General features: G+C 38.7%; 1 protein-coding gene across 1 annotated transcript in view; it reads right to left on the reverse strand.

The window, feature by feature from the left end:
* Positions 1 to 15644, reverse strand: part of LOC139463883 (multiple epidermal growth factor-like domains protein 6) — a 108415-nt gene that overhangs the window by 47120 nt on the left and 45651 nt on the right. The window contains exons 4-6 of the mRNA XM_071245293.1: positions 15157 to 15267; positions 13093 to 13236; positions 838 to 972 (exon numbers count right to left, since the gene is read on the reverse strand). Of these exons, the coding sequence (XP_071101394.1) occupies positions 838 to 972; positions 13093 to 13236; positions 15157 to 15267 (390 nt within the window). The remainder of the gene's footprint in view (positions 1 to 837; positions 973 to 13092; positions 13237 to 15156; positions 15268 to 15644) is intronic.

Here is a 15644-nt window from a genome sequence, read left to right on the forward strand (position 1 = left end):
TATTAATTCAATTACCACATTCAACATGGTCATATTGAATTAATAACAAAGTAAGTTCGGTTTTACCTTTAACAATTCACAAAAGATTACATAATATCAAAAGTAAGATCATTTACAAATACGTTGCAAAAATAAATAAAAAATATTTCATATCAATTCCGAAATCTGAAATAAAAAAAGATGATTAATGTCATATGATGTTCACATAAAATAACATTTGTTTGGGAGCAAATGAGATTACAACAATACATCTGAGCAACAAATGGTACATATATTTGTGAATGATCCACTAAAGTCCATCAAATATCAGAAAAAAACACAGCATGAAATTCGCAACGGCGCATAATCAGTTAATGATAAGATACGAGACAGCAAGAACAATAAGCATCTGTCTTTATCGCAAGACACCTCCCATACCCGTCTTAAGGTAACAGTAAATTGATTCAGAGAAACGTGTGGTTTACTGTAATGTTTCTTTAAGGGCGTTGTTACTGCTTATCACTCTTCGGCGTAATGCTTTTCTAAGTGCAGGACCTCACAAAAATCGCTTTTGTTCATTATCAAGATCCAAGAACCTCTAAACCTAACGCAAAGTTTATATTTTCCTAATATACTAATTGACAAGTACACATATATAACATTAATCAGAAGCATGTACATATGAGACGCTTAAAACATTTATTTTGCATACAAGAAAATATAATGATTGAAATAATAATTTACAACATCAATTCTATAACATACTGAAACATAACATATTATGCCACGTAAATCACTGAAATGCCATCATACTAAAATATGTTTGCGCATAAACGTAAGGGCATATAAAATACTTACTTAATGTACAGCCAGTAAGGTTATCGTGCCTATAGTAGCCCGATTCACAGGCACATGTTCCGTTCCTGGAGCACACGCCTCTGGGATAGGCGTCCCAACATTCTCTGTTTAATGTACAGCGGTCTCCAAACTTACCTGAAAAGTGGTACATACTTACGATAAGTCAATATTGCATAAAGGATACAGAGCGAAAGAGAACATCCCCATGTCTTAGGTGGTAACTGTATTGCAGGATGTCCTGTGAGTTCCGGAGTAGTGTCTCTAGCAATAGCTGGGTGTCAGTGAAAGTAGTGTACAGGGAGTGTTCCGTATGGAGCTCAAATTGGGGTGATATAACGTTTTAACCAAGTCACCGTATGGCTGAGTAATAACAGCATTCCTTCAAGAACGGTTCTGTTACATGGCTACCATTCCTCCTAACGAGAAGATACAGGGCACCATATCAGCTTCCAAAGACTAATATTCACCAAAAAGGCACCATTAGCGAATCCATCAATGATCAGGTCCAACACAATAGATTATGGAACTTTTAAGCGCACAGCTTCGAAGCGGCTTTGTCAAAACAGCTACTGCTCCATACAGGCGTAGCAGGATGGGTATCTGTGTACGGAATCCCGTAACGGCCATCTCAAGAGGCTGATGAGGTACGAGTTGGCCCAATCATACCAGAGATTCGCCATCATCAGCCAATCAGCGTCAGCTTCCTCTGATTTACAGCTGCCGCATGTGATGACGTGCACACGAGGATGGCACGCCTTTATTCTCATCTTTTTAAACAGTGTTTTATTTTGTCATTGATAGGGTAATAGTACCTTTACGAGACGTATCCCGACTCTTATCACATAGGAGCATATTGTGTAAACTTCATGGATAAAGAAATGGAACTTATAATGGCTAATAACAGCTCTTGTTCTTATAGCAATGGGGAAGGAGTATATTTAACAATCTCGTTCAAGGCGCATTCGGGCTTTGGAGATGTATGGCAGTATTACATGACTGAGTGTGTCACTTTGTTCAGACGTTTTGAATATAATTTCATGAGCAAGGGTGAGATTTTCATAAATTCTGATATTCGTTTGTTTGTTTTTTGTTGTTTAACGCTGCACTCAGCAATATTATAGCTATATGACGGCGGTCTGTAAATAATCGAGTCGGACCACACAATCCAATGATTGACATCATGAGTATCGATCCACGCAATTGTGATCGATGACCTGCATCAACCAAGTCAGCGAGCCTGACCACCCGATCCTGTTAGTCACCTCTTACGGCAAGCATAGTCGCCTTATGATATAATTCGTAAAATCGGTATGATACACACTCGAATGTAGTATTTATCCATACATGTAGTTGATAAACAGCTGTTCAGAAGCGGCGGATTCGTATAGAGAACAGTTTCAATAGATAAACAACACCAGAATGATGCCATCAATGAAGATTGTGACGTCACATCTGTAAATCCTGCGTCAACAATAATGTATCACGTCATCAATGCCATAGAGTGAAATAGTATGGTTTTACGCCGCTCTTAGAATATTCCAGCAATGTCACAAAAAATGTACTTCACAAATTCAACCCATGTGGAAATCGAACCCGGACTTTTGGCATGACAAGGGAACCTTTTATCCGCTAGATTAACCCACCCCAAATGTTTTTGTATATTTTTAACAACTCGCTTATCGCAAAACTTGAAACTGAATAAACCGAGTTCGAGATAAATGGAATGTCGATGATATACCCTAGTTCCGATCTGAACTCGAATAGGCAGAATACGCCCCCGTTGTCACGAACATCTCGTGTCACGAGTATTTGTTAGTGATTCATAAACACATGATCATTTTTATAGTCGAAATCGACATTTATAATTAGCAGACATTTCTGATTATGAAATGAGTTTTTTTCGCTTTTATTTCCATCACCGAAATAGTATTCCAGTTATATCACGGCGTTCACCGAAATAAGATATTCGAGTTAAAACAGTTCGAGTTAACAATGTGTCTATGTGTTATATATGGAAATTTGCATTACATTACCCATTGCATGAACTGCATGAACTAGTAATTGCTTTAATTCCTTTTTTATCATGTTTTACAAGTTTTGTCATGTTTCACAATTTGTTACACAAGATAAGATGGAATTCATAGAATGCCATAAAAGAGTCATCACGGAAAGCTGCTGTTATCACAACATATCAGTTTGCATTTCCTACAGCAGGAATTATGTTGAGTCGGAGCAACTGTTTTTTGCCGACACTACCCATTCACAGTTACCCCTGACAAGTGTTTCTTTGCAACATCATCCTAGATCGATTACATCCTCCTTACAAACGCTTCCCCACATAACCCCTCAGCTCCTCCCCACTAGAAGTATAAGGAGAATGACGTCATGGGTGTCATGTACATTTAGTGTCTGCTGTGGTCTACTGGCATCTGTAAACGACAACACAATTTACGTTATTTTTTAAGTGCGAAACGACCAAATCGTCTTTCTGATTTCAAACTACACTTGAAACTGTATTTGGGTCAGTTGTGAGTCAGTGGTAACATGTGCCGTTATTATTGTCCATACATGGTCCCCTAGTTGTATCAAGATCCGCTGTAAATTGGTTCCATTTGAATATGTGCCACTGCACCCGTGCTTGGGGGTTTCACAAAAGTGATTATCGTCAACGATATGTTGTCCCTTTGGAATATCCTGCCAAGGAGTGAGTGAGTGAGTGAGTGAGTTGGGTTTAACGCCGCTTTTAACAGTATTCCAGTTATATCAAGGCGCGTCAGCTTAATGTGGGAGGAAAGTCCGGAAAATCCTGCCATGGAAATACTGTCCAAAGGTGCATTTAGGCTCATAAACGTCAATATCCTGATAAAATTATACAATAATTGAATAACAAATAACCCATTTAGATGTTCGTGTTAATATGTGAATAATTTTTTTTTTTTTCCATCGTCTAACATAAAAGATGTTTACTTTTGTTGTATTACCTTTTCAAACAGGATGCAAGGAAAATAATAACTTGAAACTCGGTTATCCTTTATTGTGAATGATTATGGAAATTCTCTCGCCGATATCAATATCTACATATCTCGGGAGAATTTATACTCTATTCCCAAACTCATCATTGTCTATACAATGTATACGATTAGAAAAGACAAACGCTGTGTTTCACGGTGTTGCCATTCAACACATAATCATTATCAATATCTTTCACTGCTGACATTAAATAAAAGCGACAAAAACCCTTTCCATAGCCACAAGAAGTCTCTGCTAAAAGCAGAGTCGAATGTACGATAGCGACTGTATCAAGAGCATGTGTTTATGAATCACTATCAAATAGTGGTGATACCAATGATCAAAGGAATCTATCATGCACCTGATCAAACACGGGAACAAATGGTACAAGTCAAAATAGGGAATGCATCGGACATCATTTTTGTCACTGATGCGTCAAATTTGGAAATGTCTTCCACGTGTTTACCATAAAACTTTTTGAAAGCTTTACCGAGGACTTGAATGTTGTAACCTTGATCAAATAACTTTTGAGCAAGGGTTGCATGACGCTCTTTGAAATCTGGAATATACCGCAAAGGTTGTGAAATGTAGACACCAAAGGCAAATGTCTGCGAGGCGATATCATACCTGACCAGCACCATCGTCCATAATGTACGTCCGTACACGGAATCGTGTTCCGAACGTAAAAAGTGTCAGGGACCAAATGGCTTGCATTACGTTAAAAGGTTTTGGAATTAGCTCCATTGTGCTCATTATGAACGGTACGCACTGAGCTTATTTCCAGAGGCGTTCTGCATCCAAATGTCATCACTGATAGACACGACAGCATGTGTTTATTACATGCATTCCTCGTATAATGAAACATATATAGCACACCCTGTAGGATGTTCTTACCAACAAGCCTCAATATCAGTATGTGCACATAGAAACGTTCAAAGAAGCAGGAGGTATGCATTCTATCCAAGAATTGTGCATTTATGTTATCTTTCCATCAGCCAGACATATATTTGTGTTGTTCTATAACCTTAGTGTTTACTGGTCACAGATTATGAGTTGTTACATAATGCAGCAGAAAACAGCCGGTATTCACGAAATGTGCCTGGAGCTTGAAGAACAATTATATCAGATTTATACGCTGTTGGGAAAATATGTTTTAAAGTACATCTCTAGGACTTCACTACCCCTTTTTATCATTTGCCATCTAGGAGCTAAGAGAAAAATGTGATTCATTATAAGAAATTTAAAATGAAAACTTAAGGCAACTCCTCTTTAGTTTTAGAGGTTAAACGCAATGTAAGTACAATGATATAGGTACATTACATTTCTAGCCAAACAATAATGACACATTATAGCTAAAATGGATAGAATTATCATTAAACCGCCCGCACGTTATCAGAAATGAACGGGCCACTGTAACTTGATAATGCCCTCATATTGCTTGACGACGGGCCATTATCAAGTCCGTTGTTAGGTGACGTCATAGAGTAGAGAAAATGACGTCACGTATTATAGTGACGTCATCGAGTTTGTTCTATGACGTTTCCATATTTGTAAAATGTGGTCAGTGACATTCGTGTTGATTGCAGTAAATGTTTCAAAACCGATGTTTTTGTTTCTTTTTATTTGATAACAAATTCCATCCATTTTAGCTATAATAACGGTAACGCTCTTTTTCAAGGCATTATCATATGCAGAAGCCCTCGGTCTTTTCAACTGCCCTCCTTCGTCGGGCAGTTAATGGAAAACATCGGGCTCCTACAAATGATAATGCCCTGAAAAATAGCGTTACCCTTATATTGACAGGAGATGATGAACTGAAAGCATGTTCGGGAATTTTAAAAGTAATAACAGTAATTCCGAAAAAGTAAAATCATAACTGACCAATGATGTAAATCACAATTTTACAATTTCATGAACATACATTTACGTGCTCGTACGGTTGTACAATGTAGTTCTCAGTTACACAAGCAGATTACAACGCGTGAGACCTTTCACAATCTGTGAAGCATGCTGCCAATTTATTTCCTTGATATGTTGCTATCTCATCCTTGTACACATATGCAGAGATGATAAAAAAATGTCGTTTGACGTTATTTGCCTTACTCCTTCTTGCCTGGAGCAAAAATATCTTCCAAAGTGCTACAGCCACTAATTATAGATTTCTGCGACTCCTTGTTTATTTACAAAGGTTTTTTTACCAAGGCACAATGTCTGAGATGCTGGACAGAGATAGAATTGACGGATTACATTATGCCCTGAGGTTATCCTTGAATATATACTGACGTCGATGTTGCTATAATACCCACCGAACATGGTATTCTGGTGTAAATACTGTTGGAAATACCATCAAAACATATTCCAGAGATTGTGTCATTCAAACATCATTATCTGATGTTGCAGAAAAGGTGCCTCATTGAAGATTGGTCGTGTTACACTGGAGCTGTTATAACAATGGCTGTTGACTGTTGAAGCCAGCATCTTGTGATCAGTGTCTATTTGGGAAATGTGGGGAATGTCTCGGAGGAGTTCGAGCTACGTGTAAACATGGTTCTCATACTCTCAGTGAAGCTTAGTAGTAAGAGGCTTTGTCTTTAGAAATACAGCAGGAATGATAACTAGATATATGTTTATAGTGATGATGTGTACATTCCATTGATAGTGATTCCTTTTAGATGTACCGTGTTTCTACGTTGTTGTGTTGCTTAACGCCTACTCAGTCATCAATATTCAAGTATTCGCGACGTCACGTTAAAAGATTGTGTCTGGGAAAAACAAACCAGTGATTGATATTATGAGCATCGTCCCACGGCACGATGACACATTAGTGTTACCGATCCCGATCCACTAAGCGTCTTACGAAAACCATAATGTAAAGGGACCTAGTCTAACATAGGGTTCTCTACACGTACAGTGAGTTAGTGAGAAACGGTATCAAACGATCAGGTTTGGAAACGAGTTGTGAGCTAAATGGTATCGGCACGAGGCACGAATGAAGTACTCTCTTTTTTACACACCTTAAAATCGCACTATTTTAGCATCGAATCTATGCCTATTTTGTCTATTCTCATGGTGACAGTGGCTGTGATCACATACCACTACGATCATTGTGACGTCATCCGGTCTACTACCAATACCTAGTGTGACCCTCCGCAAAAACGTTTCCAACATATCTGTGGATCATGAAGGCGATGATGGTGATGTAAAACTAGACAAGACCAAATAATATTTATTAACACTCCAAAAACCATAAAGTCCCGTCACAGACGTTGGTGAATTCGACCAAAGCACGAGTAAGTTAACAAATTATAATCAGGGAGGTAGTCCGTCATAATTTGACCTTAGGTCATCACCATGCAGTAACCAATCACGGACCCGGAATTCGATCTCACACATACGTTTGATGCCAGTTATCACAAATGGGTTCCTCACAAACAGGTATGTACAAAAACTAGAATAATCATTCTGTGACATGTAACTCAATTATACCCAAGGTTAAAGGTCATTCAGGTAAAATAATTATTGTCATCCGACTCTTGTTTTTTATACAAGCCATCAATCAAAATCAAGATTGCAATGTAAAGGAAGTTGGCATGTTTTTAATGTAGTCTAAGCTGCAAGTGATAAATATGTCTGCGATATTGTAACTTAATTATATTTGAGTGGATGAGTGATTTGTTTTTAACACCGCTTTTCTCGAAATTTCAGGTACATCTTGGCGTGGTATGAAAGAACTAAGCAATGGAGGTCGTTGAACCCTCCTAGCACAGTAGGGGGCGGTCAGGTAGCCAAGCGTTTGCTCGTCACGCCGAAGACCCGGGTTCGATTTCCGACATGGATACAATGCGTGAAACCCATTTTTGGTGTCCCCCCACCGTCATATTGCTGGAATATTGCTAAAAGCGGCGTAAAACCATACTCACTCACTTACTCCTAGCACAGTAGCTGACATGGCGCTGACAAAGAAAATATCAATCTGGAATTCGAATAAATAAAAGCGACAAAACACTTTCCATATTCACAAGAAATCTCTGCAACAAGAAGCCAATGTATGATCCGATTACATCGTAAGCGTATTTTTTAATTCTATCTAAAAGTGATAATACCCACGATCGAATGAATCCAGCACGCTAAAGTGATAAACTCGACGCAGCGTAATTCAATCATTAAGATTAAAAGAAAATGTCGATTGTTTAATAGTTATTTCAAAATATAACTTAAGTCTGATGTTTTGTGAAGGAGTTTTCGGAATGGATTACATTCATGGAGTCTGTGTATGTTGATTTCTCTGTTTGAGAGCGGGTGTTCACATGCGTATGTTAGTGAAACGTAGTCGAAGGTTTAAGCATACACAGATCAGTTCATATACACGTTATACGATGAAGCAGTTTATCAAGAGTGGTTGGTCAGAGAGTGGTTGGTCCAACCACACGTCATAGAATCTGAGCTGTTCAGTGTGTCGGTATGCAAGCTTCCCTTAATACTATTATTGACGAGAAGGTAATGTACATTCATAGCTTCTGAGCGTTGTCCATGAGTAGAACATTACGATGCCAAAGACGATTCGGGTCAAATGAAATACAGGAACGTCCATATTTTAGTGCCTTTGAAATCGTAAGCGTTTATGTTTCGTAGCATTTGCCTTGCCAAAACGCACAATAACATTTGATTTTGTTCATCATTTCCATAGATATGTGGTAAAAATATCATATTGTTATTTTGGCAATATATCAAGACTTTGGACGTTTTTGGTCACTTAGACATTGAATACTTGTATTGTCATGCAATAACTCTTTTAATGGCCAAAAGAATTCATTCTTGTACAGCAACGCGATCAGGTTTATAGTTTGAAGAGAAATTATTTATCAAAGAAAACTTTGGAAGTAAACGTAACAACAGAGAAGCCCTCATCTCTCTCAAGTTTTCTTATCAGGCAGATAGATACTTGTACCCCAGGACATACAGTTTACTCGTTGTTATCAAGTAAAGTTGGCAAATATGCAAAATCCATTTGCGTGATTAAGGCAAGATGATTTCGTAGTTGATGTTTGAATGTCAGATGAAAGCAACCTGTTCTCGAGTACAGGGATGAGCTGTTTAACGGAAGGATGAGAAAGTGGCTAGAAAGATTTAAAGCGTAAAACATGGTAAAGCGATATGTTAAAGGCCATTGTTAACTGGTCACACTGACCATATGATTTGATTTCTGTCCGATACGGGTTGATAACAATGAGACAACAGATAGTATATGTACTCAGTGTATTTCACTCTGTGCTTTCATTTGTGTAAGCAATTAAGTTTAAATGTCAGGGAAAGGGAACGCGGGTGGTCCAGTCGTCTGAGGCACCACCATTCGCTGTCCAGAGTTGCTATCATTTGCTGCAAGATCCGCTGATCGTCGGTTCGAATCCAAGATTCAATTGATTATGAAAAATGGTGTGGCACCACAAGAGCCGTATTCGAAGGGAAGAGCATTGAAAACGTAACCCATGGTAAAGGGATCATGGATACTGAATTGGCATGAATACATATCCGTTGACTACCGTACCAATACCATGCGCATGATGCGTTCCCCTCTGTGCAAGCCCCTTGGCTTGTGCTTTATAAATAACCCAATATCACGTTCATTTATCAATTGAAAATTTTCTTCGTCGTTTCATTATCATTGCTGATAGTGTTGGCAATAGTATTGTTACTTTGACCGTAATATATTAGAAATAAACGTTATTTGCTTTTTATCTTTATCACCGTGTCCTTGGAATGTGCTTATAATTTCCCTCATGTACGTATAACTGCCTGTGAAGCCAGCTGACTCTGTAGATATGTGGATTCAAGTGTTTCCGGAATTTTACATAAGATGCATACAACCCTACAAGCATTTCTAGTGCCGTGTGTTTAGCTACACGTGCATCACTGCCAAATGCTTTAATGATTCAAGTCAGCGTTCTTGGCCTCGTAATTAAGATAAAAGGCATCCTTCGCAAATAACACACTTGTTTTGAATATAATATCTATTTTAAGAAGGTTCTTAACTACAAGTATTAAATATTATTTGCTTCTTGTTATTAACTGCACAGTCTTGTGCAGTCTTGTACATTGTTGGTTCTCTTGACGAACGTTTTACCTCTGCATCCAAGTAATGTTTTGTACGGGAGGGTAATAAGACTTGAACAAGGCATGAAGTAGCACAGCGGGGAGAAGGTGTTGTAGTCAGAAGAGTTAAAGCGTAGCATACTGAAATGTAATATTTAAATGAATGAAGATTTCATGACTCCATGACGAGACAAATACTGGAGTAATGATGGCTTCACGGCTGCATGGTATGACATAAAGTAGTCTTGCGAAATAAAGTACAGATAGCTTTACGACTTTATGCAAAGTTAAGTTGACGTGCAGTTAAGCTAACCTCGAGAATGTTACACAAAGCACAAACTGGTTTAGCGTTACCCTAGACTCACGATTATTTTCAGGGCACGTGTGGTCCAGTCGTCTGAGGCGTCGCAATTCGCTGGGCAGAGGGGCTTACCTTGGGTACGCCAGAAACCTATGATAGTGGGGTCCAATCTCTGAATATATTCCCAGGTTTGTCAGCACCATACACGTGCTCGTGGATTTCAAAGTGGTAAACGTCAAAAACCTGTATCATTTTAGCTTTTCCTCCGACATTAACCTGACACGCAGTGATATATGCTGCGTTTATCATTCACTCAATCACTCACGATTGATTTATATAGTACGATGAATGAATAAATTAAGATAATCATTCATAACGGCGACAAAAAAGTCTTTCCAAAGAAATATCTGTTCACCTGGACAAATTAGGGAATTGCATTGGACATCAAGCAGAGTCCTTTGTGCACAAACTATATCACCAGTATGTGTTTTGTGGATCACAAATACTGATGATACTATGTGTTCGCAAAGAGGGGAGCGTATCCTGCCCCATCAGTGGTACCCGTCAAGAACAATTGCAATATCAAGTCAAGTGTTCATCTGAACAAATTAGGAAATTGCATTGAACATGATATTTGTTGTCCAATTTGGAATGTCCTCCATATATCTACAATAAACATTTTAAAAGCTTTACTGATGCCTAGAATGCAGTAATCCTGATCACACAACTTTGAGCATGAGCCGTATAACGCTCATTCAAATCTTCGTGGAAAGAGCATACTCGATTGTACCAGTCCTCAAATATTGACCCTGCAGGCTGGAGCTGCCAGAATAGTGTTTGACATCAAGGAAAAGTTGACTATTGGAAACTTAAATACATCCTTCTTGACATGGCATACAGTCCTGTTGTAAAATCCGACACTGATTCGTTATGCCTGGATCTAACTATGAAATGGATAAGGCGCATTCACTGGTCCCTTGTTATTCTTGTGGATGGAAAAGTGGAAGGTTATTGGCTATTTGACGATGGCAGATCATCGATATACTTCTTGGCCAAACTTCCCTTCTCTGATTTTGCTAACTCGCGCAGATGTTCCTATTCGTACGTAGATCAGCAAGAAGGGGCTCACAATTGGTGCCCATGGGGATGCCTACTTCTTCCCTAAATGTCCTAAGTATCCTCAATATGTTAGCTATGAGTCCAGTATTTCATATTTTTTCTCACTTAACTTTTGCATTCCTTTCTGACAAATTACTCTGTAGCCTTGTGAGGTCACGATACCTTCACAACTTTATAAAGTAACATGCATGCATATTGTAGCTTTAGAACTGCATAACGTCTCATTGTGCATTGGACTTAGTTAAGTCGCGATACTTACTTACGTCTGTAACGTAAGATATTGCAGCAGATTTTAGTTAAAATATCTGCACAACTGTTTAACATCTCATAGTGCATTGGATCCAATGAAGTCGCGATACTTCAAGGTTGAATAATGTTACATATATTGCAGCGAATAGAAGTATGCACGGTGTTATATTTTAGCGGAATGAAGTACAAATGTAAGGGTGTCTTGGAGTCTGCATAATGCAGTATCATGGGCTTTGAATAATGATAGTTTCACAACTGTATAACGTATAATACGGTGTACTGAACAGGAATGAGTGAGTGAGTGAGTGAGTGAGTGAGTTTGGTTTTACGCCGCATTTAGCAATATTCCAGCAATATCACGGCGGGGGACACCAGAAATGGGCTTCACACATTGTACCCATGTCGGGAATCGAACGCGGGTCTTCGGCGTGTCGAGCGAACGCTTTAACCACTAGGCTACCCGACCGCCCCTGAACAGGAATGAACTAAGGATAAGATATATGCATGAACAACTTCTTTATTACAATCAGTGTTTGATAACGGTGTCAGAACCTACACCGAAACGTCGCTCTTAATTGAAGTTGTTCATCCATATATTTTCTCCTTACATTATCCTTACTCCTACTTGTGTTTTATCCTTACTCCTACTTGTGTTTTATCATTACTCCTACTTGTGTTTTATCCTTACTCCTACCTGTGTTTTATCATTACTCCTACTTGTGTTTTGTCCTTACTCCTACTTGTGTTTTATCATTACTCCTACTTGTGTTTTATCATTACTCCTACTTGTGTTTTATCCTTACTCCTACCTGTGTTTTATCAATACTCCTACTTGTGTTTTATCCTTACTCCTACCTGTGTTTTATCATTACTCCTACTTGTGTTTTGTCCTTACTCCTACTTGTGTTTTATCATTACTCCTACTTGTGTTTTATCATTACTCCTACTTGTGTTTTATCCTTACTCCTACCTGTGTTTTATCAATACTCCTACTTGTGTTTTATCCTTACTCCTACTTGTGTTTTATCATTACTCCTACTTGTGTTTTATCATTACTCCTGCTTGTGTTTTATCATTACTCCTACTTGTGGCCCCTCAAAGAATTTGGGATTGAATTAAAGATAGTTCCAGATGGTTTGTTGCAGCATAATGGTTTTATGGATAACGATGGCATAGAGTAGAACACATTTCGTACTGTGTCGTTGTCATGAGGATCGATGAGGTGTGTGCATAGATGCAGGGACCCCTAGTGTTGCATGCATACATGTATTCACTGTAAACAGCTTCAACATTTTATGAACTAATGTGTTGTAACCTATGCTTGAATGTTTTGAACAGTAAATTTATCACTGAAGGTAGAACAAGTGTAGTTAGGTTTGGATTGCCAAAGAAAACATAAACTATGCATTATATAAATGCATTTATATGTCGTTATAATATTGAAATAATTCATAAAGAATATATTTTGTTAATACATGTATACTTACGTCTAGTGCACCGTGTTCCAAGACTGTTGGGGAAGTACCCGGAGAAACACTGGCACGACCCCTTGCGGCACTCAGAGAAACTCACATACTGGTCGCAGTCACAGCATGGCGGGTTGGGTCGACACGGCATCCCGATACGTTTGGCTGTATCAGAAGAAACTCTTGTTCAGTCAAGTTGCTAGTCGTTGTTGCATAGTCACAAACATAACCTCTTGAAACAATTGTATTTTTTAACTACCCACATGTTAAGTATCAAATAGACATGTATGTTTGAATAACAACCAGTCCGGGGAATCCAAAATTAAGACACTAATCCAGGAAGGTGGATAAGTACATCAAAACACATCAGACACTGACATATGTTTTAAGTGGGTAACATCAGGCCTGGTTGTTTAACCCTATAGACGCTATTTATTGTTGTATTATAAGTGAGTGAATGAGTTGTGTTTAACTCTTTGAATGCTTTGAACAGTATTTCAGTTATTTCCCGGCCTGCCAGTTCATTGATGGTCTTCACAAGCTAAGGGTCATAGCCAGGATTAAATTGGGATTCCAACCCAGAGGTTCCTGGTTCCCCGAAGAGACGCAGCTGGTGCTGCTAAAGTTCCCAATTGATCAGGGTAGTTATATGGGCATCATGTGATATTTACATCTCCCTGAGAGCTGATTTTTGTTTCAACTGTCGGTCAAAACAGAAGACGAAAAGGAAATTTACAAATCTTTCTTTCTTGACCTAGTATTATGGCCGCCAAAAGGATTATGTCATACGATGAAACAAACTTCGCTTGGGTTACTTGTATTCACTTACACAAGAAAAGTAAATAAAACAAAATAGAATAAAACTGCCGGGCAAAGGAAAATATACACCAATGTCTGATGATGGCTATAGGTGAATCAAGGGAGAAACGTTTATTCGATGATGATGTATTTGATACGGGTGTCATACTTTTTTGCAGCACTAAAGTTTGAAGCACTTCGGCAACTGTTTACAGCTTAGTAACGTTTTGATAACGTTTGTAAGTGTTTCGTCAAAATCAATTTTCAGTTGCATACTTTCTTTTTCCCGGCTGTTTAATTCAAGAACTGAACCGAGATGACAATGATGACACCAGGTGTTGACGAACACTGAGCCTCAGTGTAGTTACTGGTGAAACTTGTTTTTATCATTTTATCAAAGATTTGTGTAAGTTTAAAAATAAATACATTGTTTCTTTGCAAACGTGAAATGGAGGAGAGGGTGAAACATGTTGTGTATAGTACACTGATAACTTCCTTCAGCACGTTTTCGATTATCGTATTATAACAGACTATCCGAAATATGAAGGTTCTCCTTGACCTTGACCCACCTTCATCTGAACCGTCGAGACAGTCATCTTCAAGGTCAAGGACCCATGACTGTTTTATACAGCGTCTGTTTTTACACGTGAATTCTCCCGGTTTGCATGGGCGAGAGACTGGAAGAATTCTCAAGTAGGAATTACAAGTGCTTAAACCATAGTAAACCATACACAATCGACCATAGTATTGTGCGACGCTCACTTGAGGGTGCAACCTGAACCACAGAATAAAGCGAGAGCTGCAGGGGACATTTCTGCCTGAAATTCCAATGTGATTCGTTTTTGTTCTTGCTTGCTATGATACAAAACTGTTTCTTAAATACAGTGAAACCTCGTTAAGTCGAACTCCTCGGGACCATCAAACATATTTCGAGTTACTCGCTGTTCGAAGTATGCGGAGTGGCAACATTTTATCATCCTGACGATGCGGAAGAATATGAGATTGCCTCCCCCCAACCCGAATCCGGAATATTAAGACTATTTTTTCAGTTTCAATTGCTCACCCCTGAAACCCGAATACTACTTATAAATAACACCTAGATACACTGTCTTTGACGATATATGAGGTAGAAGGCGTTCGATTCAACGAGGTTTAAATGTAAGCATGATTGCACTTTAACCAGAATTTGGCCGACGGTTGGAGATTTAATAGTTATGTCACATTCGGGTTTATTTCAAGACTGATACCCTTTATTCTGTGTCAGTGAATTGTGAAATGGTCACATACCTTCGTCACTTCCGTCAGCACAATCCATGACGTCATTAAGGACCTGTGTGATGTTGATGCACGCGTTGTCCGTGTTGCACGTGAATGTGCCGACAAGGCAAGGCTGACTAACTGTGAATCAAATCAAACACACACGGTGCAAGATGTGCATTGTGGACAATAAGGTGCGTGTTTATGTGTGGCATCATGAACTATCAGGAACGTCTACATGCAAAAAACAACCTCAAGCTAAAGTGAGTGAAACGTGGTATTGTGCATCTTCACGGGGCCAGGGAGTTTCCAGTCTTGCCGAACTAGGCTGGAATTCTAAAGTTACATTTTGGCTGGACTAACGAGTCTATGCATAGTCCAATCAAAATCACTCAACGAACTAGACATTCGATTCGTAAACAACATTGATTTCAACGTGTCGATTTCGATCGACTGCAGTATTTGCAAAGCATGTGTACCGTCAAATGTATTTAATCAAAGTGGTGAAATGATTTGGC

Source organism: Haliotis cracherodii, unplaced genomic scaffold (assembly GCF_022045235.1).
Source record: "Haliotis cracherodii isolate W230 unplaced genomic scaffold, xgHalCrac1.p SCAF_16, whole genome shotgun sequence".
NCBI classification, from domain to species: domain Eukaryota; kingdom Metazoa; phylum Mollusca; class Gastropoda; order Lepetellida; family Haliotidae; genus Haliotis; species Haliotis cracherodii.